This window comes from Mus caroli, unplaced genomic scaffold, assembly GCF_978045245.1.
Source record: "Mus caroli unplaced genomic scaffold, Mus_caroli_1 scaffold_18, whole genome shotgun sequence".
Lineage (NCBI taxonomy): Eukaryota > Metazoa > Chordata > Mammalia > Rodentia > Muridae > Mus > Mus caroli.
The window spans coordinates 14,470,960-14,496,564 of NW_028227273.1; the positions used below are offsets into that span (position 1 = coordinate 14,470,960).

Here is a 25,605-nt window from a genome sequence, read left to right on the forward strand (position 1 = left end):
TGCATAGAAAGTGAAGATGGCATCTGTCTGTTGCCTTCCTGTAGGTTCCTTTATCTCTTGCAGTGATTTATTCCTTATATTTTACACATTCAGTATTCTTTACACTGCCCCTTCACACACACCTTTTCCCCCAGTCAGTGCTAGGGCTGGAACCCAGAGCTTATACGTGCCAGGTAAATGCTCTGCCTGGGCTATACCCAGCTCTTGAATCAGCCTCTCTCCTCTGCCTGTGTGCATGCTTTGGTGACCGTTCTGTTGAAGGTTTGTAGAAATTGATCTATGTTATGTTTGACTTTCTTAGTAATTGGTACATTTTCTCCTAGTTTTATCTTCATCTATGTTGTTTTCTGTGTAGTCTAAGTTGTAGTACACAGAACAATGGTAACCCTGATCTTTTCCTCAGTGGATCTATTTTCTCATATTTCATTGTTGCACTCTATAACTAAATACTTTTACATTTGCTTGTGGGTTTTTGGTTTTTTCTTTGTTTTTCTCTCTATATAGTGCTGGCTGCCCTAGAACTCACTATTTGACCAAGCTGACCTCAAACTTAGAGAGACTTTCCTCCTCTGCCTCCTGAGTGCTGGGATTAAAGGTGTGTGCCACCATGCCTGGCCTGCTTTTGGACTTTTTCATGTGCATATTGTATGTGATTGCATGCCATATATGTTGCTTTTTTGCCATATCTGAAGTACATTTTATATTTTAGTAACCTTAAATGATCGTGTACAGTAGCCATATGATAGCCATAAAGTTAATGTGACTCTTTCATCATTACCCCACATTCAGTGTATTATTTCCTGAATGTCAATAGATCCATTTATACACTCTGAAGTTGTGTGGGGATAGGGAAAGCAGAACAGTACGCCATAAATAACAAAGAAGGGTGAGCTTAACTTCTGTCACTGCTTTTCCCAACCTTCCTAGCAGTAAAAGGCACCTCGGGCTTCTTGGTCCTCTAGCAGTTGGCTCTGATGCACACACTGCTTATAGCCCAGTGGCTGAGTCCTTGCTCTTTCAGAGGAGCAGACTCTGGGGCAGCGTCTTGTCTATTCTTAGCACCTAGGGTACATGGAGGCACCCATCACACAGGTTTCTAACTAATGAAAGAAACTATTATTTTACAACGGAAGAGAATTTGGCCACTTAGACTAGTATTTGATAGACACAGTGACAATTAGATGTACATGTGTATATACATATCCCCAAACACATGCCTACCTCCTTCCTACCCTTTCCCTCCCTTCATCCCTCCCTCCCCACCTCCTCTATCTCTTTCTGGAATCAGAGTTTGGTAGGCCTAGAGAGATGGCTCAGCATTTAAGAGCACTGACCGTTATTCCTAGTACCACATGGTGGTTTCAACTGACTGTAACTCCCTCTTCTGGACACCCTGGGTACTAGGCATGCATGTGGTACATAGGCATACATGCAGGGAAAATGCACATAAATAATTTTAAAATATTTATATGAATGTAGTGTCATTAATCAGGCATACAATACTTCTCCAAATTTTATCTTGACATTTCCCAAAGTGCTTCTTGTATTTTTACAACTTTATCCAAGTGTTTTGTTTATAACATGTGTGGACATCCTGTTCGCTGTACCAGTCATTCAGTCATCCTAAGTACAGAGCTTAAAGCCTTCCTGCTATGTCCTGCCCGTGTGTGTGTGTGTGTGTGTGTGTGTGTATGTGTTCATGTGCATGCGTGCGCCACACTATTGTTGGAGGGAAGGTACTCTTAGAGGCCAAGAGAGGGTGTTAGATTCCCTGAAACTGTACTTAAAGGGACTTGGGAGCCATCTGAGATGGATACTGGGAATCTGACTTGAGCCCTGTAATAGAGAAAGCAAGACCATATGTAAACACTGAGCCATCTCTCCAGTCCAGTGACTAATTTCTTAAGGCCTACCCTCTTACATTTGTATACCCTCTATTCTCTCCAGGCACAGAGTATGATAGCTTGCACACTGCTATTCTTTGGCAGTGTAGCTAGCAATTCTAAAATGCAAATATGTGTCTAACCTGTTATTGCCTATATAACAGCTTTTTAAAAGCCTTTTCTTTTTTCTCTTAAGATACTCATTGTGTACTGTAAGATGGCCTGATAGTCCTGTACCACTATGCCTACCATGAAAATTAAACTTACCAAAAAATATTTCACAAGCTGAGTACCAGATGCTACCATCTACAAACACATCAATTTTTGACTAATTTGTAAAGTTGATTTTGGCTGCCATTGAATTTGTACACTCTTAAGGACATGTTTGTTAGAAAGCACAAGAGCCTATGCTTACTACAACACAGAGTAATTATTTTATGAATGTACCTAGAAGAGTGGCTTGGTGCTGAGAAACAGACGAATAAATCATGTGCCCAAACCAAACAAGTATTGGTGTCAGTGTCACCTTATTTTACACACACACATGCACACGCACACACACGCACACACACCATTATTTAGAAGTACTGTGCTGCTAAACACTTACAACTACTGACCTGGCTTTCGTCCAACATCTTGCCAGTCTTATTTCACTCCACATAATAAATAAATGAATAAATAAATAAATAATAAAGCCCTAGGGTCTAACCATCACAAACAGCCTGCCTGCTCCGAGAATGCTTCCATGCCTCATGGCTTGGGAATGTCACACTGGTGCCCTCTCTCTTATTCTACCGATTGAACTCTTAATTCACTTTTTTGAGATTTAATCTAATGATCCTTTTTTTAATCTTAACAACGCAAAATAGGAAAGGTACCTCATTATGCTGTCATAGCATCTTAAACATTTCCACTAGTGTAGCATCTCCTCATAGTGCAATCTCAAAATAGACACACACACAGTGTATCTTCATTTGCTGTACCTAAATGTAGCAGAATGGCAGTACATTTGTATTTAGTACACAATCTCAGGTATACACATGCCTGTTTTCCACCCCTTCATGGAAAAAAAGCGACGTGTAATTTGGGAGGAGAAACAAGGAAGAGAAGTAATATTCAGACACCAACATCAGCAGCTGCAGCCATTACTAACGGACACTTTCTTTTTGTCAGGCCCTATCTCAATCTGTATACAAATTTATTTCCCACAGATGAATAACTGAGGCACAGAGAGACTAAGCAATTTATCTCAGAGAGCACAGCAGCACAGGTAGAGAACAGCATAGCTGGCTCTAGAACCTTCGTTCCAGGAAGGAACCAGAGGGCTGCATAAAGAGTCTGGAAAGGAAGCGCTTATTCTTTAAAGATAATCTATTTCTGAAATTTGATCTCCTTTTCCTTGAATGTTTATAAAACTTAAATATTTTATATAGAAGAAGGATTTAATAGAGATATATCTGGGCATTGGTTGCTTGCTTATTATGACTATCTATGCCTACAGTTAATGAGAAAGGGAAAAAACCTTTTCCTTTTCCTTCCTTAGCAATGAAGTAATTCCTGGTTTTTTCTAGGAATTTATCTCACAAATATCCTGAAGACAGAAGAGGGCAACCCTGAGGTCCTGAGGAGACATGGGAAAGAGCTTATTAACTTCAGCAAGAGGAGGAGAGTGGCCGAGATCACAGGCGAGATCCAGCAGTACCAGAACCAGCCCTACTGCTTACGGGTGGAGCCGGACATCAAGGTGAGTGCAGTGTGGGAGCCTGCAAACTCCTCCTCAGCCTTAGACAGTGAGTGCCTCAGAAAGGCTGTTCATTTTGTAGAGGAGAAAAGGAAAAAGGAAATTTAAAGTCAGGAACTCAAATTTTCTTATATTGAGTGTATCCTAAACTATCTTCATGAATTTAAAATATTTAATACTAATAAAAAATTTTTTGCTTTTATTTCAGAGGTTCTTTGAAAACTTGAATCCAATGGGAAATAGCATGGAGAAAGAATTTACAGACTATCTATTCAACAAATCCTTAGAAATAGAACCCCGGCACCCTAAGCCTCTTCCGAGATTCGTAAGTGTCCTGTGCTTACACTTCTGCATCGCTGTAGTCTCTCCCACCACGTGTCACATAGACCTAAGAACGGGATGTAAATGTGATGATTGAAGTGATTAATAAGTGAATAGACTGAGGGGTGCCCCACCCACCTGGTTTCCAATCAATGAACACTAATATTGATTTTAATAAATTCTGATATGATGTAATTATAAAAGTGACCAGTTTATATTGTTTATTTTTAGTTGTAACAAAAGTTAAAATTTATTTCAAGGACATGGAATTTAAGAAGTTTATACTAATTAATTTATAATCAGTATATTTCCTTCATTTGTTTGTTTGTTTGTTTTGTTTTTCAAGACATTTTCTCTTCATAGCCCTGGCTGTCTTGGAACTTGTTCTGCAGACCAGGCTGGCCTCAAACTCCTAGAGATCCTCCTGCCTCTGCTTTCCTAGTACTGGGATTAAAGGTGTGCACCACCACCACTCCCGGCATACTTGGGATTTCTTAAGTAATGATTTATTACAAATGTTAGCCTTGAGCAATGCAAGGTTTGCATAAAAAATAATTTTAATAGTTCTTTTATTTTGTAGTAATTTCTTAGTGCCTAGCCAAGTTTATCCTCGCTCATCTGAATATGCTCCTTCACTCATTAAAGTCAAAATGAATATAAATGGTTTCTAAGAGGTCACAATAAACTGCTAATGGCTGTGACTCACAGCCAGATTTTTTTTTTCAAACTCTAAATTAGCTTTTAAACATGAACCTAAAATAATTCATTAGGTATGTATGTTGACTCCAGTGAGGCACTCTGACATCACTGTGAAGTGGTCATTCTGCAGGGAAAGGGCCTAAAATGAACATACACACACACAAATCAACATGCAAGCGACTCAGCCCGTCAGTGAGTGGTCCATACGGTCCGAATGCCCTAATTCCCACAGCTCTCAGCCCATCAGTGAGTGGTCCATACGGTCCGAATGCCCTAATTCCCACAGCCTGACCACTCAGCCCGTCAGTGAGTGGTCCATACGGTCCGAATGCCCTAATTCCCACAGCTCCTGACCACTATCCTGGCTTTTCCAACAAAGTTTAATTGCCTCAAACAGTGTTTTAAAAACTTGAATTTTAGGATGTATTTCAGAAAAATTTCCATCCCCCGAGATGCTTACCAGGCATTCTGCTACTTACATCTATATTAAAGCTCAATCATGTACATTCGTTTCTAGCACCTTCTATAAGAAATCCTCACAGAGGAGTGACAGTGCTGCACCTGGGGCTCCAGTGTGAACCATCATGAAACTTTCATATTGGTCATTTACAGAAAAAAAGGAAAAAAAAACCTTCCTTTTAACCATGATATTTTAAGTATTGTGGTTTGTTTTTGTTTTTGATGTCTATAGCCAAAAAAATACAGCTATCCCCTAAAATCTCCTGGTGTTCGTCCATCAAATCCAAGACCAGGAACCATGAGACATCCCACACCTCTGCAGCAGGAGCCAAGAAAAATTAGCTACAGTCGGATTCCTGAAAGTGAAACGGAAAGCACAGCATCTGCACCAAACTCTCCGCGGACCCCACTGACGCCGCCTCCCGCATCTGGCACGTCCAGCAACACAGATGTTTGCAGCGTGTTCGATTCTGACCATTCAGCAAGCCCTTTTCATTCAAGTAAGTGCTAAAACTTGAAGTGCTTCTGAGAAGTTGTTAAGTATTGCCCATGCCAGAGGTGAAGATAACCTCTGTAATTGTGTGTATATTCATCCGCATATGAATGTATACACAAACCTAAGTTTCAAAAGATACTAGAATTCTTTAAATCTAAACCCTAGAACTTGGGAGTTTTTTAAAAAAGTTGCTGAACACTCTCTGAATGTATCCAAGTGCACAGCTCGTGTCTAAAGAAACAAAGGCCGTCCTTAAAATCCTCAAAGGATATCAATCCTGTTTTTAAATTTTATTTTTTTGTAATGTGTGTTTTGCTTATGTAAATGTCTGTACACCATGTGTGTGCCTGGTGCCTGCAGAGACCAGAAGAGAGCAGTAGATACCCTGGGATGGGAGTTGATTGTGAGCTTCCATGTGGGTGCTGGATCCTCTAGAGGAGCAACAGTTGAACATCAGCCCACACATTTATTTTATTTGAATATAAGGTATACCATCCCCTCCTCACCAAATTCTGCAGTGGCTTCTGATTTTACCGTACATAAAATTCCAACTCTCAGATGACCCGTCCTCAGACTCACTGTAGTGTCCTGATAATATGTAGTTCTTGGTGAAACTAGGAAGAGCCATACAAATCACAGTCACTGCTCTGTCAATAGAAACATGAGAGCAATGTGTTTGGCTGTAAATGTCTAATAGCCACATTTAAAAAAGCAAATATAACTTAAAGAAACCTTTATTAAACCTAGTATTTAAAAAATGACTTCAGTGTGAAATCATAAAAAAACTTATTTCAAGACACACATTCGAATTTAAGTATTTAAAATCCAGTGTGCCTTTCCTATTATGCCACATCTCAAGTCAAACAAACCCAAGGGTGCTTAGCAGTCACAGGGTTATGTGAATATTTCCACATATTCTCCCCATTGGCATTCCTAGCTTATCAAACTCCACCCAACGACCTGACACAGTGCCAGCATCAGGGGCAGCATAGCCTCATTGTTAAGGTAAAGGCTGAGAGGCTCCAACCTTCGCATTAGGAGTCCTGCTTTATCATCCAAGGCTACTCATGACTTTCCTGGTTCTTGGTAAAACACTTTCTGTGTGCCTTGTGGAACTTTAGGCTGCTTCTAACCTAAAGAAACCAACTAAAAATGTTGCAGATGTATTTTGAGATTTGTCCCAGAACCCTGTGTAGTTATTTCTGTGCCATGCATGCATGCATTTATACTCAATGTATGTCTTGTCTTTGCACTACAGAAAATTTGTATTGAGCATTTACTTGGCTTTACTTGTGACTAAGGAACATGGAATTCACATTACATACTTAGTATATATGAACTATTGCACATATTTTTGATAAGTTCAGATATTCACTAAGTAAAAATATGTATTTTTCTCTAATTTGGCAATCCTCTTAAGTACTAAAACGCAAAACACAGATTTCCAGCTTGTATGACTAGAATTCATTATTGTTGGATTCACTTAGCTGCAAGGTTCCCCCCTTGAACAGATATGTGTGGCTCCATATTATAAGGACTCCCAAATAAATGAATTATTGAAGGCACATGGAAACTATCAGTTGTGAATTCTTTTCTTATTAGTTTAGGTCACTAAAACTAGAAGAGGTGGGAAAATAAACCCACCTTCTCTCCTTATGTTGAATCTAAATGACCAGCCAAGGGAGAGGGCATCTTTGAATGCACTTTCCGCTCTGGTATGTGCCCATTGAAAGGCATTAACTAAAGTTTCTAGACAAAGAAGGAAAACTGTTACAAGGAGTGATGAAGCTTTGAAATCCTAAACTTTTCAGGTTTTCTTAACTTCTTATTATAAAGAAACTATTAATACGCCCTTTTCTCTTAATAAAACTGCAAAGAACTCATTTTGAAATAAAGTAACTCAAGTTAATATAAAACTATCCTCATGTTCGACTAACCACTACTTAAATTTCATCTGTAGCCGATTTGTTTTAAAGGTACCTACCAGAGCAATCAGAGCTATAGTTGTGAGGCTGCTAGAGCTTTCAGTCGCTCCCCACGGGTTGTCTCTAGTCTGCCTGCCTTCTGAAGCCCTGTTTCCCAGTCAGAAAGGGCTGCTGTAACTGCAGCCTGCAGCCATCTGAGTAAATTCCATATTATTTATGTTCCAAAAGGCGGAAGCTGACTAGAACTAATATATTGGTTGTAATGTTCTTGAGGCTTCGTTTTATGGAAGTATACTGTTTTCTTTTTAAGGAAATTGAGGGGCAGGAAAGCTGGCACATGTTAAACATCATTTACTGTTTCTGCAAGCAGACCTGAATTTGGTTCCCAGCACCCAGAAGGCAGCTCACAATCCCTCAAACTCTAGTCCCAGGAGACCAGGTGCCCTTTTGGCTTCTTTAGGCTCCAGCATGCACATGACTTGTACACACAATTAAAATAAATATTAAAAAAATAAAAGTGAGAAATATGTAAGTAGGTTAGTGCTAAGCCACATCTATATCTCTCTTGATCTCCACTGAGCTGCTCAGAAGGACTTAAATCAGAACACCAGCTTCATGTCATTCAGAATTTAAAAGTGAGTTTTAATCTTACTAGTGATGCTAAATTGCTACTTATACATATGAAAGGAAATAGTGTGATACGATACTGGCTTATGAAGGCAATCAAGTTAACATAAGAGTCGCCATAAGGCTGAATGGATGGAATGTCCATTTACTCTCCTCTTGACCAAGTAAACTGAAAAAAAGTCCCAAATTAACTGAGTTGTTGTATATTGTATAAAAACAGGTAAAAGTTGGAAATGTTATTTTTAAATAGTTGGCTCCGTGCCCTATTGTAAGAAGTATTTTAGCCACTCGGGTAGTTGTGTTCCCTGTGTTTGCTAGTGAAGAAGTGTGACGACGATTTAGAACAGCCTGGTGGCCTAGTGTTCTCTCTCAATTTCCCTTCATTTTAGTGCAGTGGCCGTCAACCTGTGTGTCACAGCCTCATTGGCAAACATCTCCAAAAATAATTATATTACAATTTATAACAGTAGGAAAATTACACCCATGAATTAGCAATGAATGGTTGGGGTCACCACAATGTGAAGAACTGTATTAAGAGGTCTCAGCATTAGGAAGGTTGAGAACCACTGTTTTGATGTTTCTGGGCTTTTTTAAAAAATATTTTCTTTAAAGAAAAATAACTAAGACTTAATTAAAGACTTACTTTTTCTTAAAAGAATATTTTTTAAATTTTTCTAGGAATTTCCTCAAAAATTCTAAGAATCAAATACCCTGAAATCTTTGAAGTTTTTGGATAGAGAAGCTTGTTTTAAATATTCAAACTTCTGAATGTTTTATGACAATAAATGTTCTGAAAACATATTTTCAAAGGTGTCTGATAAAATCTGTGTGACTTTTGCTAAGTTCTTCACTGCACTGGGTTTTACAGTGTACACTGCCTTCCAAGGCAGGTGAGCTGGCTCAGCAGTCTAAAGCGCTGGCACCAAGCCTCACAGCCTAAATTCAAACCCTGGAATCCTCATGGTAGAAGGAGAAAACTGACTCTTGCAAGTTATGTCCTGTCCTCTGACTTTTTCTTTTTTCTTTTTTTTTTTTTAAGATTTATTTATTATTATACATAAGTACACTGTAGCTGTCTTCAGACACACCAGAGGAGGGCATCAGATCTCATTACAGGTGGTTGTGAGCCACCATGTGGTTGCTGGGATTTGAACTCAGGACCTTTGGAAAAGCAGTCAGTGCTCTTACCCACTGAGCCGTCTCACCAGCCCCCCCGTCCGCTGACTTAATCACACATACTGTGGCACATGGACACACTGAACACACATACAGATAAATGTAAAAAAGCCTTCCAATAATATAGCAATATATTGTTTTCTAATAAATGTTCTCATTTATATTATCACATTAAGTAGTAAGAAGAACTTCAAAAATCCCAACAGTAACTCCTTTTTTCCCTCCAAAGTACTACTGAGCTTTTTCTAAACATGGTTATGACATTCTCTAAACCTAGTATGTCATCATATAGACATTTTGATGGGTTAGTTGAGAATATCAATGGGAGAAAACAACTTTTTCCTGTTTGCTTTCCAAAGGTGGCGATGCCGGTCTTTACCCAGGTTACACTGCCCCATGGCCCAAGTCAGTATAGCTGATTTAAACCTAATTCCTGCTTTGGCTTGAGACCAGCTGGAGGCCACCTCCCTGCTGACCTTCCTCCCCCATCTTATAAGTGAGCCTCCCCTGCTGCTGTCTTTTGACCATAAACAGTTGCCTTAAATCTATATACTTCTCCTGCTGAGTAGCTTCCACATGTACCATTTCTCTTTCCAACCGCACAATTCTAAATAGACTTTATCCTCAACTTTAAAAGAGAAGCAGAGCATGCATGCGCATATGAGGCAGCTGTGCACATGTAAATCACACAGTACACTTAGCCTGCTGACAACAGAGTGCAGGTGAATAACTGCATTAACTTTATAAGGACTACCTTATCATTACAACTAGTTACAAGTTCTAAATATCTAGAAAAACCAGGTGCTGGTGTAGCTACTTGCTTTAGCTTTAAACTAACAATTCACTATACATTTTTTTACTATATATTATTTTTAATGTTTTAAACAAATCAATGGCTTTGCTCTTTGTACAAATGATTTCAAAATATATACATTAAAAAATATCAGTTACAAGCTAAATTAATTGTATATATTTTCTTAAAACGTAGGAGACCAAAATGTTGATGGTGTTCTGTGGAGAAGCTCAGTGGGCAGCGTTTGCTATGAGAGCATGAGGCTCTGCCTGAGCATCTCCCAGATCCACATGAAACCTCACGTGATGTCACATGCTTGTGATCTTAGCATTAAAATCCCAGGGCGCCACTCACCTGCCAGCCTAGACCAAATATGTGGGTTGTAGGTTCAGTGAGAAAACCCATCCCAAAAAGTAAAGTGGATAATAAGAGAGGAAGACACCCAGTATTGACACCTCTCTCTCTCTCTCTCTCTCTCTCTCTCTCTCTCTCTCTCTCTCTCTCTCTCTCTCTCTCACTCTCTTCTCTCTCACTCTCACTCTCTCTCTCACACACACACACACACACACACAATGTTGACCATTTGGATATAAGTGCACAAAATACTCTTAGGTTCTCTACTATTATAACATACTAATGGTGGGGGCAAAATGCTTAAAGGAATAAAAAAAGCCTGCCAAGTACATCATTTTTTATTGTTTTCATAGTTTATAAACTAACAGTAGCATAAATTGTCTTTCAGACCATAAGTATTGAGGCCTGGGTTACGCCTTCATCCCTAAGTGTCTCTAAGATGGGCTTTGGTTTTACATAACTCTTCTATACTTCTCATCACTTGGGTCTTACGTCAGGATCACTACATTTTAGAACAGTTCCTGTTTTCACTGTCAGAGCACCTCTGCCCCGTGACATGCTAAATAGTTTCTTCATGGTTAAAGCTTTTGGCTGGGAGGTGGTGGCACATGCCTTTAATCCCAGCACTTGGGAGGCAGAGGCAGGCAGATTTCTGAGTTCGAGGCCAGCCTGGTCTACAGAGTGAGTTCCAGGACAGCCAGGGTTATGCAGAGAAACCCTGTCTCGAAAAACAAACAACAACAAAAAAACCCCTTTTGGATTAGATATGATGATGCTGATTTTGTTTATATACTAAGGGGAGTCTGGGCCCAAGCAAAATGTGCACGAGCCTCAGGGAGCCGCAGATTCTCTCCTGTGTACCATGTAAGAGATGTAACATGGCAAGAGCACAGACTGTTCCTAGAAACTATCTAATCCGGGCACAGCATCCTGAGAGCAATAGAACTAGGGAAAAAAATGAACCTACCACAGTTTGAAAAACAAAAACAAAAAAAGACCATTTCAACAATTTTTTTTTTCAATTTACTTTTCCAACAGAAATCTGAAAAATAGACCCAACTAAAAATTCCAATTATAGATTAACAATGGTAACACTATTTTTGTTTAAAAAACAAAACAAAAATCACTATTTTAGGCAGCTTTTTCTTTCTGCATTTTTAAAAAAAGATTTATTTATTATTATACATACGAACACTGTAGCTGTCTTCAGACGCACCAGAATAAGGCGTCAAATCTCATTACGGGTGGTTGTGAGCCACCATGTGGTTGCTGGGATTTGAACTCAGGACTTCTGGAAGAGCAGTCAGTGCTCTTAACCACTGAGCCATCTCTCCAGCCCCTCTGCATGGTTTTATAGCAGTTTATTTTAATGAATAGAATAGAACTGGGTGTTGGTTTATTGAACTGCTTTTAATAGTTAAACACATTTCTTTCAGTCAATAGAGTTTCCATCTAAGTCTTTTCAAGAGTAATAAATGAATCTAATAGGGGTTACAAGATAAGGTTTCAGTTGTTGCACCCAGAGATTAAGTTACCATTGTTTCTGAGGAAAAATAAATAGATAATAAATGAAACCAAAGTTCCATAATTTTTTTTTTTTTTTAAATTAACACTCTACAGGATCTGCTTCAGTCTCATCTATAAGTTTATCCAAGGGCACTGATGAAGTGCCTGTTCCCCCTCCTGTACCCCCTCGAAGACGTCCAGAGTCTGCCCCAGCTGAATCCTCCCCATCCAAGGTAAAGGAAAACACTGGTTATCTAGAAACTGTAATCTCTAGCTGTGTCCGTGGAACGTCAAGCCCGTTTCTTGCTTACATTTCAAAGTACTTAGGTTTAATAGTTCAAAGATTAAGTATAAATTTATCATGCAAGATGCTTATATTTTTTCCTATAAAGGTAGTTATAGGACTGCATGCAAACCCCTAAGTTTAAAGCTATGAGCATCACTAAGAGTAGAAACCGACTCTTATCTACAAGGTGGTCAACAGTAACTTGGCCTTGTGTGGCTCTTTTATATTCTGCTTGTGAGCCTTGTCTTCAATGGCCGAGCCATTGCTTTAGCCTTCTGCAGTTCTTTTAAAATGTATGGGGTGTGTGTGTGTGTGTGTGTGTGTGTGTGAGAGAGAGAGAGAGAGAGAGAGAGAGAGAGAGAGAGAGAGAGAGAGAGAGAGAGAGAGAGAGAGAGAGAGAACACTTGTGCACAGGGTAGGGTTTGTGTGAAGGTTTTTGATAATAAAACTGTATTGAGTATCTGCTGAAAGTTATTCTCTGAGGCGGACAGGAAGAGACTTAAATTCTAGGTTACAGCGATCCTAAAGACTCATAGTAACCAAGCTTCCTGCCTGTTTAAATTTACCCCCTTTATTGATTATTTTGCAAGTTACTCAATAATTCTTTTTGATTTGGAGCAACCCAGAGAACAGAAGCAGCAGAATAAGTCAAGACCATATAGAGTTCATGAAACAATTCAGTACATTTCAAACTTAACCATTACGGGTAGGGTAGTTTGTTTGCTTAATATGTACACTGCCTTTAACACTTTAGCACTGGGGGGGGGCGGGGAGGATAGTTTATGCTAAATTAGAATTTAGTGTATTGTGTGATGGGCAGTCAGTAGTAAACAACAAACCTCTGACTAATCTTGACAAAATTAGATTTTCCCCCTAAGAATGGACAGAACATCTTGATTAACACATATGGTAAAACTCCACGTTCTATACCCAGTATTCTGTCAGTAGCATGTCTGAAAACTCCAAGTTAACTTAATAAATTTATGGTGCTCTTCAAATGAAATTAACACGTATTTTTTTTCATTTGTTAGATTATGTCTAAGCACTTGGACAGCCCCCCAGCTATTCCTCCTAGGCAACCCACATCCAAAGCCTATTCACCACGCTATTCAATATCAGATCGGACCTCTCTATCAGATCCTCCTGAAAGCCCTCCCTTGTTACCACCACGGGAACCTGTGAGGACACCTGATGTTTTCTCAAGCTCGCCATTACATCTCCAACCTCCTCCTTTGGGCAAAAAGAGTGATCATGGCAATGCCTTCTTCCCAAACAGCCCATCCCCTTTTACACCGCCACCCCCCCAAACCCCTTCTCCTCATGGCACGAGAAGGCATCTGCCATCACCACCACTGACACAGGAAATGGACCTCCATTCCATTGCTGGGCCTCCTGTTCCTCCACGACAAAGCACTTCTCAACTTATCCCCAAACTCCCTCCAAAAACTTATAAAAGGGAGCACACACACCCATCCATGCATAGAGATGGACCACCACTGCTGGAGAATGCCCATTCTTCCTGAGTTCCTCTAAGCTGGGATAGTTTCTGAGCCCCCAGATCCATTGCTGGCAATGGATGCACTGAACATGCCAGCACTGGGGAGTTCAAATGAGAACTCCAAACACTAAGGACTCTACTTCCCGATGTAGTATAAGACAATGAGTTTAACCTACATGGAATTATGGAATAAAGTGGTTTTCCAGCTTAGAATGTGGAGACTGATGTAGAGGAATTGGACAACTGATTGCACCTGGAAATCACGTGAAGGGACTTTTCTGGCCATTAGGCAGGAGTCCTCATATTGTGAAGTGATCTTTATCATTAAAGGGATGGAAAACAGTCTAGTGTCCAACAAGCCCACATGTTGACAGTTTTTGTAATTCAAAATATTATGCACTTTTAAAAAATCTTAAACAGGGATCTCCTCCTTTGTTTTCCTTTGCTTTACTCTTCTACTTTAGAATATTTTCGTAAAAGTTATTGAGAGGACTGTGAGAAAAGGCTGTGGTACCTGACCTTGTTGAAATCAAGGCCCAGCACTGTACTACAGTCCTGTTTACAGATTATTACAGTGATCTGAATGGGTACCGAGGCTTCACCAAAGAGGTACTTTTTGTTATTATTGTTTTAAGAATAATTATGCCAATTTTAAGAACATCCCCTACCCACCCCCACTCACAAACAAAATGTGGTGGGGTTGCCTTTGAAAAAAATGTCAATGTCATTAACATGATGGAAGAAGAAGATTTAAAGTGTAACTGTCAGGTATACGATTTACACTTAGGAGGCAGACTGTCATCCCCCAGCCCTTGGTCTCACAGAAGTTTACTGGTAATATATGTCCTGGCTCGTGGCTGTCCCTCTAACCGTACACAGAAACGCAGGCACCCAATGTGAACGAGAGCACTCTCTGGGCCTCCCTGACACTTTCATGTTTTACTAATAGTTGAGTAGTTAGCGTACCTAGAATTACCTTGCATTGCCTAAATCATGTGTATATAGTGAATGTTATATAATATACCTTACAGGTCTGTTATTATTTAATTGAATAAAGATAAACTACTTCGTTTGGCTGGCATATATTAAATTATTATATGGAGAAAATGGTTGATTCTTATTTCTTTGGGTTTAAGACATACAAACACTAAGCATAAAAGCACATGTGGTGGTACCTGGGTATCTGGTTCTTACAGACTAATCTCAAGCTGGAGTTTGGCGTGAAGGGAAATACTGGCTTAAAGTGGGATGGGTATCTTTTAAGCAGAACCTTGGATCTTTTTAAGATTTCTTGAGCAACCATACATATTTGTGAAGATTTATATTGAACATTCTACTCTGCTTAAGATCTTTGGTTCCTTCAGAGCTTCTCCTTAGAGTATCTACCTGCATCCTTAACACCACGTGATGATTCGTGAAGCCTTGTACTGCTCTTCTGAGTCTAACAAATACTGTGACTGAAATGCATGCAACTTGAAAAGAAAACGTTTTCTTATTCTCCACTGTGTCTGTGAACTGTGTAGTGTTCCATTCTTTGATAGTCATCAGTCTGTGCATGTGTCCTCAGTAATGACACAGCATTTCAGTAATTCTGTAACTGCTGCATCATAGTGGCAACTGTGTATTTATTAGCGAGTTAAACGTGCATCTTGGTAGTGCAGTATATCGTCTTCTAAGAACAGAGCGTTCATTGTATCATCATGAGGCGGTCTAGTTTGTTAGAGTCGGCTCATTTTCACTCACCTATGTTAGCCATTTTTCTCTTTGTAAAAGGTCTCCTTTTTCAAAAGAGTCCTCAAGTTAATTTCAAATCCCTTCTTGGATGCAAAGTGTGCATTAGGACATTCATTGAACAAATGACTATTCATTGAACAAAAATAGCTAAGCATGCTTACTAATGCTGCTCTGTATGACTGTAATGCACATGCCCAAATCTCCCAGAACTTTTTAGACCAGCCTAACTGTCCCTAAAACTTCCCATGGCTTATTGATCACTGTTTGATCATCCCGTTCTTATTTCAAATGAGAATCTAAGAAAAGCAACATTGGAAACCCATTCAGTGTCTCTGTGGCAAGTGCTGCCTTCAACAAGGTGATGGCCCCTTTCAGTCTGCCTGAGCCAACAAGGGAAGGAGAGCTCAGATTTGGAGTGAATTCTATTTCTCCCACAGGGAGCCATTCTCTATCCCACTGTTCTAAGAGACCACTTCACCATGCAGTCATTTTATATGCATCGTGGATAGAGGATATTTTTATTCTCCAATACAACATCTTGGCAAAAATATTTTCTGCAGCAGTAACTGATTTCAAAAATTCTAATTGGATGCTCTGAGAAGGTGAGAAAGCTGTATCCTTGTGTGAACCATTATCTGGCTGGCATGTTTATCCTTAGTCATAAATGTCCTTCTGGCATAAGAAGTGGCAGAAGACAAATGCACCATTAAGAACTGCATCTGAATTCGAGATTACAAGGTAGCCAGTGCAGCAAAACTTGCTTAGCTATGCTCCCAGATAGGGGGCATTTCTTCCAGAAATCCAAGTGTCAGCAAATGTTTTCTTATGCTTGGCTCACAAAGGGAGTTCCTCTTGGTGGCTCATTTCCAATATAATAGAAATGCTTTTTCACAGCTAAGCACTTTGAAAAACAGGGACAGAAAAGTAGTGTGTCTTAATTTACTAAGACAAGATATTTACTCTTTGACTCCTTTCAAATGTGTTTGAAGACTACAAATGACTAATATTGAAAATCTGCCTAATTGAAATTTTTTGCTTAAATAAAGCTGTTGGGCATCAAATTGTGAGTTTAGTAAGCCACTATTCTCTAACTCGATGTTTTAGTGGATCTGAGTTGAGCCAAGAATACCAAATAAACACAACCAGCAGAACAGTCTCCTAAAGCTGAAGGCAATGCTGCGATTTCAAATTCTTCCTTAATACAAACCAAAAGTGGTAGTTACCATAATGATAATTTAATTAAGTTTTGCTCACATCATTTCACTGTCTTAATGGCTTAAATTAGGGATATTTGATAGTTCTGGAAAATAAATGGGGATGTTGTCCCAGTTAGAGTACATACAGAAGAAAACCTTTCCTATCCTCTCTGCCTATTCAAAACCAAGGCAACCATTTATTCCTGGTTGTCTGCTGCTGGGTGGTTTTGCATGCTCTTCCCATCTCTGTTGTGTGCCTCTTGTACAGGTGCAGGTTCTGTGTATTCCGTGTTAATCTTTACCAGTAAATACACCTCACAAGGTTACTTTGAGTTTGGCTGAAGGAGAACTGTGCAGTAAAATGCAAAGGAAAGCAATGACTTTATTCAATGTTTTTTTTTTTTTTCATTTGAAACACTATTAACTTTTAAAATAATTTCATAGTCCCTTATACATAAGCCAATGAAACATTCTGACTTCTAGTTAAGAAAAAAAAAGCATGAATTCTACATGATAAATCTAAACAACAAAAACACTTCTAAGTTCTTTTATACGTTTCATGCCTTATTTTCCATTTTTGACACCATAAAGTGCATTTTCTGTCAACTGTGAGCAAATTTCCCTTTGCCTTTAATAAACATAGTGCATTAAGTAGCCAGTTGCTGAAAAATTACAAAGCAAGTTAGCTAAAGGTGGGTCATACTGGACTACATTCAAAGAACCAAGATACAAAAGATGCAAGTTGTACGTGGTGTGGCTTAGAGTGCACCTGTGCAGATGCATGCCACCTTCAGTAGCTGCCAAATGTGCCTTTAATTAAAAACATCTCTAATTTTTTTTTCTTCAAATCAAGTCAGCATTTGGGGACATGATTAGGGCAAGGGACTTGGGGGTACAAATATCTGGTGAAATCACCAGAGACTTTGTTTGTCAAAGTGACATGTGTAATTTTAGTTGAGATATGTCTGTGTATATGTGCGTATTTGCCTTTGTTTAGGAGCACGGTTATTTGCTGAAATAATTGTTAAAAAAATGCTGTCAGTCTTACTTTGATGTAAAGAACAAAGTGTGGTCTGTACATCTAATAACGACCTTTGTACCTAACCATGTTTGTTGGTGATCTTTGTATTCTGTGTGCAGCAATATTTGGTTTGTGTTAAAGTGAAAATAATGGCTGTTATTTTTCTGGCATTACTAAGATAAATTGAAAAATAATAAAGGAAAATACCTTATATAGCCTGTAAGTGTGTTATTTTGCATGCATTATTTTAGAGGGCAGTACTTTGGAGTTGCTAGTGATTCTAATTTAGCTTATATTTGTACCAGGCAGGTTGGTCTTTGGGTCTCCAGTCACATTTCCAAAAGAATGAGCTTAGGCGGTGCACCCAGCTGGGGTCGTTAGACATGAAAGAGCTTACGGTTGTATCTAAAGAACTTTGTAAATATAGAGTCACTCAAAGTATATCATAAAATAAAAATATTAAATGATTATTAGATTCAGTCCATTTATTTCAAAGTAAAGGCAAGCCAGGCCTTGTGGTACAGGTCTGAGAGCCCAGCTACTGGGGAGACTGTGTCAGGATATTATTCAAGGCACACCTGGGCAACAGTGAGTTCAAGGCCATCCTAGAACCTGTCTCAAAATAAAAAGGTAAATGGGGTTGGGCGCTGCTCAGTGATAAAGAGTGTTTGCTGACAGTGAAGCCTGGGTCTCATCCCCTGTACCAGAGAGAGTGAAGCAAATAAAGCAAGGCAAGTGAGGCCTAGGCAAAGGGGTGTGTCAGGCCCTGACTGGGACGGAGGCTCAGGGCCCCTGGTGCTTGGAGGAGGGTCTGCATGGATGCCTGCAATGCAGACTCCTGGCATGTATTATTGAATGGATTCTAGGCCGTCGGGTTTACTAACTGTAAGTAAATAAGATTAACACTGATATTAGTGAGATTCGCCTTTTTGCTTTATAATCAAAAGTAAATGCGAGGTCATCAAAGAGGAGAGCCTTATGTCGCTTCTGTTCTAAAACAGAACTAAAGAGGCCTCCACATTTGAGCCTGAATTTCTGCACCTTTGATAGACTACAAATCCTGAAAAGCAGTTTATGGCCACACTAACCTTTTGGGACCTTTAATAGCTGGTTTCATTGCCTTGATAAGTGATTAAGAAATGTAAGATTCCCAATGGCAGAGTAAGCAAGTGTGGAGCAGATCTGTCTATTCTGCTTCTAGTACTCCCTGGGTGAATGACTGACATACGCATCACAATGTCTTCCACAAAGCCCATGACACTTTTTTTTTAATGGCAAATAAAAGTATAAAGGATGAGTCTGCTTTAGAAAACTCTAAAGAGGTTGGCTGGCTGTCCTGACATCCTATGATTTGATTCAGTATGGCTTCCTGTGCTGTTTATCACTATGCAGATTGGTTTTGAGTGACCTTAAATTATAAGCATTTGATAAGAGCCCATTTGACTATTCAACCACAAATAAATATTGGTCTTACAGAACTGATGTTAGAACATAGGAATGAAGAAAAATCCATTTCATGGGATTTATGAGCTAGTATAAATATGTAGACAATATTTTATAAGTAGAATATTGTACATTAAAAATGTAACTACAGGGCAGTGGTAATGCAAGCCTTTGATCCCAGCACTTGAAAGGCAGAGGCAGGCAGATCTCTGAGTACAAGGCCAGCCTGGTCTATGGAGGACAGCCAGAGCTACACAGAGAAACTCTGTCTTGAGAAAACAAACAAAACAAATGTAACTGCTATGAAGAGAAAAGAGGACTGGTGAGTAGAAGTGTGGAATTTAACTGTAGTGATTAGTTAGCGTCATAGAGGTACACAAACCTTCCAAGAGGTGAAATAATGAGACATCTAAGTGGCTCAGGCAAGAGCCAGTTCAATAGTTCGGAGGCAGGGGCATACTTGGTATATATGAGAATACAGAGGCTGCTAGTGTAGGTGAGAAATGGATATGGATAGACTAGAAAGAGGTGCCACTGGGAGTTAATCACTGAAGATCACGTAAAGCTTTAAACACCATTGTCATCATTCTTAGAGCCCGTCCTCAACCTGGGCATCACCGCTCTGGGGAGGAGTTGAATGGCCTTTCACAGGGTCACCTAAGACTACTGGAAAACACAGATATTTACATTACAATTCATAACAGTAGCAAAACTACAGTTAGGAAGTAGCAACGAAAATAATTGTGTGGCTGCGAGTCAGCACATGATATTAACGGCTTGCAGCATGAGCAAGGGTGAGCAGCGCTGACTTAGGTTGGAGCTGAAGCATTGGCAAGATCCACTTTACACTCACTGTGTGTGGGGAAGGACTAAAGTAAGAGCACAGGGGGCGGCGAGGCCAACAGAAAGGGTTTGGACTAGGGCAGCGGAACGGAAGCCAGGGCAAAGGCTGAGTCGGGAATGTATCAGACCACGCCCACTTCACCACAGCCCGAACATCCTGACAAACACAAACCCAGAGCTGTCAAAGCCAACTTCAAGGCTTGAGGCCAGAGCAACACGAATGACGATTACCACTAACTGAGGTAGGGAAGATACTGTGGGAAAGGCTTAGATAAAAGTTTGAACATTTAAAAAAGTAAATCTGACATCAAAGGAAACCACAAATCCCAGAATGCTCAGCAGCCACAAGTCCTAAAGCCACTTCTGTCTCTAAATCACTGTGTGACATGGAATCCCAACTTTACTGGAAGCATTGCTGTTTTGGGCTCTTGTAGAAACTTACTAATGGCAATGTTTTGTGAAAAAGTTAGTATAAACACTAGATAATTTTATTGTCCTGTGTTGTCTAAGACATTTAGTCATCAGGGCTTGCAATTGATTTTTTTTCTTGAATATAAAATCAATTTGCCAGTTAATAAGGAATACTTGCCATGCATATGAATGTATTTTAATAAAATTTCAATGTGAACCGCTTATTACATAGGTGACAAATTTAGGAATACAAAATCTCAGCATAGCTAAATGTAAATGTAGCTCTGTGGACCAAGCCCAAAGTCACCCCACTCTAACAGGACTAAGACAGTTCTGGGAATCCGGGAATCACAGTGTCATCGCTGAGATGACATAAGAAAGACGAGGTGGAAAAGGAGTTAACCATCAGCTACCACAGAATTCTACTCCAGGAGTTTCACGAACAATCTAGCTTCAATCTCAGATGAGCTTAAACTCTTACAAAATGAAATAGCCCAGCAAAAGAACCTTAGCACTGTAACCCACACATCCCTTTCTCAGATGGTCCAATTCTGAACTCCAAGAAATAACATGCTCCTTGCATGGGCTTGTATGTAGACTCGTCAAGGCTGCAAGTCACTCCTGCGACCTCCTAGCAGGAGAGTCTGCATCTCTGGTAAAGCAGCTTCTTTCTGCCTATCACCCGGGTCATTTCCTGCAGACACCAGTGGTCAGAGGGCTGGAGACCAGAGGTAGAGCAACTGTCTCACCTTGACTTCATCCCTAACTCGTCATTATGCCAAATATCACAAGTCACTAAAGACCCCACCTCCCCTTTCAGTTCACAGTGCTATCTAGAAAGATTATGGAATGCGCCAGAAGAAAACAGAGTAACCTATTACTCTTGTCATTGGAGAAGTTTTTTAGTATCAGTGAGAGTGGCATGGTATCTTTAATTGGTTCTGAAGATGTCTGTATCTTCTTTTCTGGTTGGCATTTTCCTTAAAAAGAAATGTGAGAGACTGAGCTGACAGTGCTGAAGTTTGGCCATATGCAAAGTGGAAGTGATTTATGAAGCATAAAAAAAAGAAAAAGAAAAAAAAAAGCATAGTCTTGCCCTTGAGAGGACTTGCCGTCTTAATTGGAAGGTAAGACAAATATCAAAAGATGAAGTAGTCACACCACACAGGATCTCAGAAAAATGAGGCCTTCACGTGGATCTTAAGGATCAGCTCAGCAGGAAGAGGCAGAGCAAGGCTGTGAAGCAGGACTGAGCTGGAAGGGCAGGGCTCAGTGGCAGGGGAGAGCCCGGGTTAGTTGCATCCGTTTATGCAGAACCGCGGTCAGAAAACTTAAAGTCCTTAGAGCGAGTGACCCCAAACGGTGATGGCGAGGACTTGGGAATCTGAGTGTAGACAAGAGCTGTGTTTGGTATTGTGGATGTGCTAGGGATCTGGGAAGCAGGAGCGCTCAGAGGTAGGTAGGAAGAGCTGCACTCATCCAGCATCCAGTTATCAGGAAGTAGGGACCCAGACTGGCCACATTACTACTAGCTTAATAATATACAATAGTGGTCTGCAGATAGAGAAAGGGTGTGCTGTCAAAATAAAACCCGAGAGACGTGTAATATTTTAAAGCTTTCTAGTAACCTACTGTTTTGATGACAAGCAGGTTATGAAAGGAAGAGAATTCTTATTTTTGTTTGTAGTTTGTTTTACTCTCCACATCCGGTTGATTTGGCATTGTACTTTTAATCACTGCCCAGAACAATTTTAGCCTGGTAAAAATCTGATTTCAGTGGTCTATGAAATTCCAGGAAATGAAAACCTTAGCTGATATTTAAATATTGAAACTCCAAAAAATTTGTAGTAATCCTTTATATGTTTCACATATTTAATTGTATGCTGACAGATGTGTTCCCAATTAATCACTGGACAAAGAGAAAGTTGTAATACTTAAAAAAAAGCATCCAGCAGTGCATTTCTACAGAAGCCAGTGTGAATACTAATACTGTCTTTAGGCAACTGCATACCACAGAGTCAAGTGGTCTAAACCTCTTTGTTTTGTTTCTTCCTATTATAAATCTGATGTTTGGGGTCAATCAAGGAAAAGGATGCATGGCCATCTGCAGCGTGTCTAGGTTCAAGAGCACACTGTATTACTCCAGAGATAGGCAGGCCTCACTCAAGTAGGACTTAGTCCTCTACTTGGGCTATAAAAGCTTCTATTCTGTTGCCCCTCAGAGACTTGCATATTACACTCCTGAGTTTTCACTCTGATCTGTGTTTGTAGTAATCACTGTATAAATGTGACCATTAGAGAACTGGTGCTGGGGTCAGCTCCAGCCAAGACTAAAGGAAGGTTTCAGGGCTGGGGATGTAACTCGATGGCTGAGCACTTGCCTGGCATGTCCCAGACCATGGGTGCAAAGCCTTTGAAAGAGGGTGGAGCTAAGTCAGTGCTCCTTCTCTCCTGGTCTGTCTGGGCTTGAGTGGGTCTCACACTCATGAGATCTACTGGATCGGCGACTGCTGCAGTCCCCAACACAGTCCACACAAGGAACATATTTCTTTGTCTTTGGTCCCACCCCTGTTCCCTCTACTGATTTCCATAAGCATAGAACAAGTTGGAGAGCATTATGTTTTTAAGTTTTGATGCTTCTAAGTAATTTTTTAAGGACAAATTCTTTAGAACTCTGGTTTGTACACATAAAATTCGGTTCTGTTAACCCTATGCCTTACAAGACATTATATTTTGCCTTGAGGTCTGAAAGATATGAAGCAACACAATTGGACCCTCACATAGAGTGTTCTGGTCTAAGCACAGTGGGATGAATTCATGAACTATGCATTAAAATTCCTAGGAAGCACAAAATTCACATCCATGCTAAAACTGAACACGATTATTATTATTATACTTGGGGAATGACTTCAAGGTGCAAGTTTTTGTTCTTACAAACATTTATTTTCCTCCAAATTTAGTATGCTTTTTCCTGTAATGATGTGGAAAGTCTTCGTTTCCCTTTTCCCAATCCTGAGGTTCATAAAGCCAAGTCTTAACCATAGGCTAATCTTCATCTCTTCAGTATCTTGTATGTTGATTTAATTTCATATGTAAATGTTTATATTAGTCTTCCTTAGGGATTTATACATTGATATATATATATATATTCCTGCAGAGATATAGACAAGCTTTTACCCTCCTCTTACCACTCGACAATACAACTGTAAGTGTGTTTACACAGCTGTTCCTTGGTCAAGGTCATTTGCAAGAGCAAGTCGGTTTCTGAAGAGATCTTGTTTGGTGGGTGAAGGATCCATTGAGGGGTTCTCATTAGTTTTTTCCCTGTATTCTGATCCACTGGACCTAAAATCTCAGCACACAGATAAAGTACAGGTTGATTTGGTTTTAATTGTATCCAAATTGTTTTGCAATTGTAAAACAGTTGTCTCCTAGATCTGGAATCCTTTTTTACTCCCCTGGATTTCAAGACTTAAGATATGTGCATCTAAACTTTGCAGTGAACATACAGAATCTCTCTCTAGTGCTGCATGGGGGCTACGGTGACAACTCCATATGTCAGTGTAAGCTACCATGGACAAGCACTGTAGCAGGAATAGAGCTCAATGGAATAACTACTCCACAGGTTACCAGGCCCTTACATTAAAGTGGGTATCAGGGGCCCTTGCTTAATCTAGACATTACATTACAAACTCTTGCTTTTGCTTGTTTTCATTTTTAAAGGAAAGGTTTATTGAAACCAACCACACATATATGCTACATTTGTAGAATGCAGACGTCAGTACAGTTGTCTCAACCACCACAAAGAAACCAAGACTAATCAATAGTCAGCTCAGTCCATTTGAGGGCCCAGTCGAGGGTGCATTCTTCCTTTCTCTTGGTTAAACAAGTTAGGCAATCCACTCCAGATCTGTACCTTCTCCAGTCTGTTCATGTCAGAAGTTCCTAGAGGGAGGAGGCTCTCTAGAAATAATCTCTCATACAACTAGACTGAAGCCCTCTCACTGGTTTAAACTTTGAGCTTGGATGAGTAAAAGTAGCCCGAGAGCAAGAACCAGTGTCAGAGTCCTACTGAGGATGTAAGAGAGCGATGCTCCGGGGCTCCTGTTGAAGTGAACACTTTCTCCATACACTGCATCAGGCGAGATTTTCCTAAACACAGGTGCGGGGTGACTTGCCTCCAAGCTCTTTATCTGTCATTGGTGCACTACTTTTGTGTCCTTGTTAGTCTTGGGAGGTTTCTGTTGCTTACTTTGTGTGTGGGGGGGAGGGTGCTTTATCTTGTTCTATTTTGGTGGTCCAGGGGGTTGACCATTGGGCCCTCATACGCAAGGCAAGTGCTCTACTGCAATGTATCCCCAGCCCGAGTCCTTATTGTTAATAATTATTGCTATTAATTATGAATCTGTATTTACTGAGTTTACTGGGAAGAATTCAAACACCCTTTTCTATTCTTCAAGTAAAAACACTGACCCTATGGAAACACTAAAGATGTCTGGAAACCTGATAAATGAACTAGATATTTTTATTTTTCCATTTGATAACAGAAATGAGGCCATAGCTACCTAGCATGCCTTTACTTCTGGTTAGAAAGGAGCACTTTCCCACTATATCCACACAGAGAAAAAGTATTCTCTCAGCTTCAGTACATCTGGGTACTCATGAGATGAAAAAAAGTACCTGGGTAGGGTAAACTCTTTTCAGGGATCGGCTTAAACTCCCTATAAACAGACTCACAACTTCCCTCAAACTCCCGCTTTGCTTTCAGCTCTCAGAACTCCTGCCTCCCTCAAGTTCAGATCATCCCTGCGTGGCACAGTAGGGCCCTAAATGTTAATAAGTCACATCCTGGCTATTCGTTCGTTCTTTCCCTGTCTTCTGCTATGTGGGGGCCTAGAAGCCCTTCCTTCTGGGTTAGGGCAGGGAGCAGGGGTTCAATTGCTGCTGTCTATTCTCAACTGTTTTCCCTCATGAAAATTTCTCAACAAAGTCATTAGTCTACAATTAAAGCCTTCACCTCACATTTTCTCTCTCACTTACATCTGATCTCTCCAAAGCCCAACATGTCATACTTTTAGGTGCCCACATGCAACTGTTGGGAGTTTACCTGGAAATGGGAAAGCTTTGATGTCACCACCAGCCCCAAGGACCACAGAAATCTTCACCAGTTGAGTTCCCATTTCTGAAACAAAT

General features: G+C 40.0%; 2 protein-coding genes across 11 annotated transcripts in view; one reads left to right on the plus strand and one right to left on the minus strand.

The window, feature by feature from the left end:
• Positions 1-17,099, plus strand: part of Sos1 (SOS Ras/Rac guanine nucleotide exchange factor 1) — an 84,161-nt gene extending 67,062 nt beyond the window's left edge. The window contains exons 18-22 of the mRNA XM_021185997.3: positions 3,455-3,627; positions 3,833-3,949; positions 5,336-5,603; positions 12,095-12,213; positions 13,298-17,099. Coding sequence (XP_021041656.1) covers positions 3,455-3,627; positions 3,833-3,949; positions 5,336-5,603; positions 12,095-12,213; positions 13,298-13,789 — 1,169 coding nt within the window. The 3' untranslated portion in view covers positions 13,790-17,099. The remainder of the gene's footprint in view (positions 1-3,454; positions 3,628-3,832; positions 3,950-5,335; positions 5,604-12,094; positions 12,214-13,297) is intronic.
• Positions 1-25,605, minus strand: part of Arhgef33 (Rho guanine nucleotide exchange factor 33) — a 112,481-nt gene that overhangs the window by 12,634 nt on the left and 74,242 nt on the right. For 3 of the 10 annotated variants that reach the window (XM_021185994.3, XM_085832719.1, XM_029471634.2), the window contains one exon: positions 21,470-23,757. The exons of 1 other annotated variant lie outside the window; for it this stretch is intronic. In XM_021185994.3, the coding sequence (XP_021041653.1) occupies positions 23,628-23,757 (130 nt within the window). In that variant the 3' untranslated portion in view covers positions 21,470-23,627. Of the gene's footprint in view, positions 1-21,469; positions 23,765-24,018; positions 24,358-25,519; positions 25,595-25,605 lie in introns of those variants that run through there. 6 more of the 10 variants (XM_029471638.2, XM_029471635.2, XM_029471636.1 and 3 more) reach the window with 5 other exon arrangements.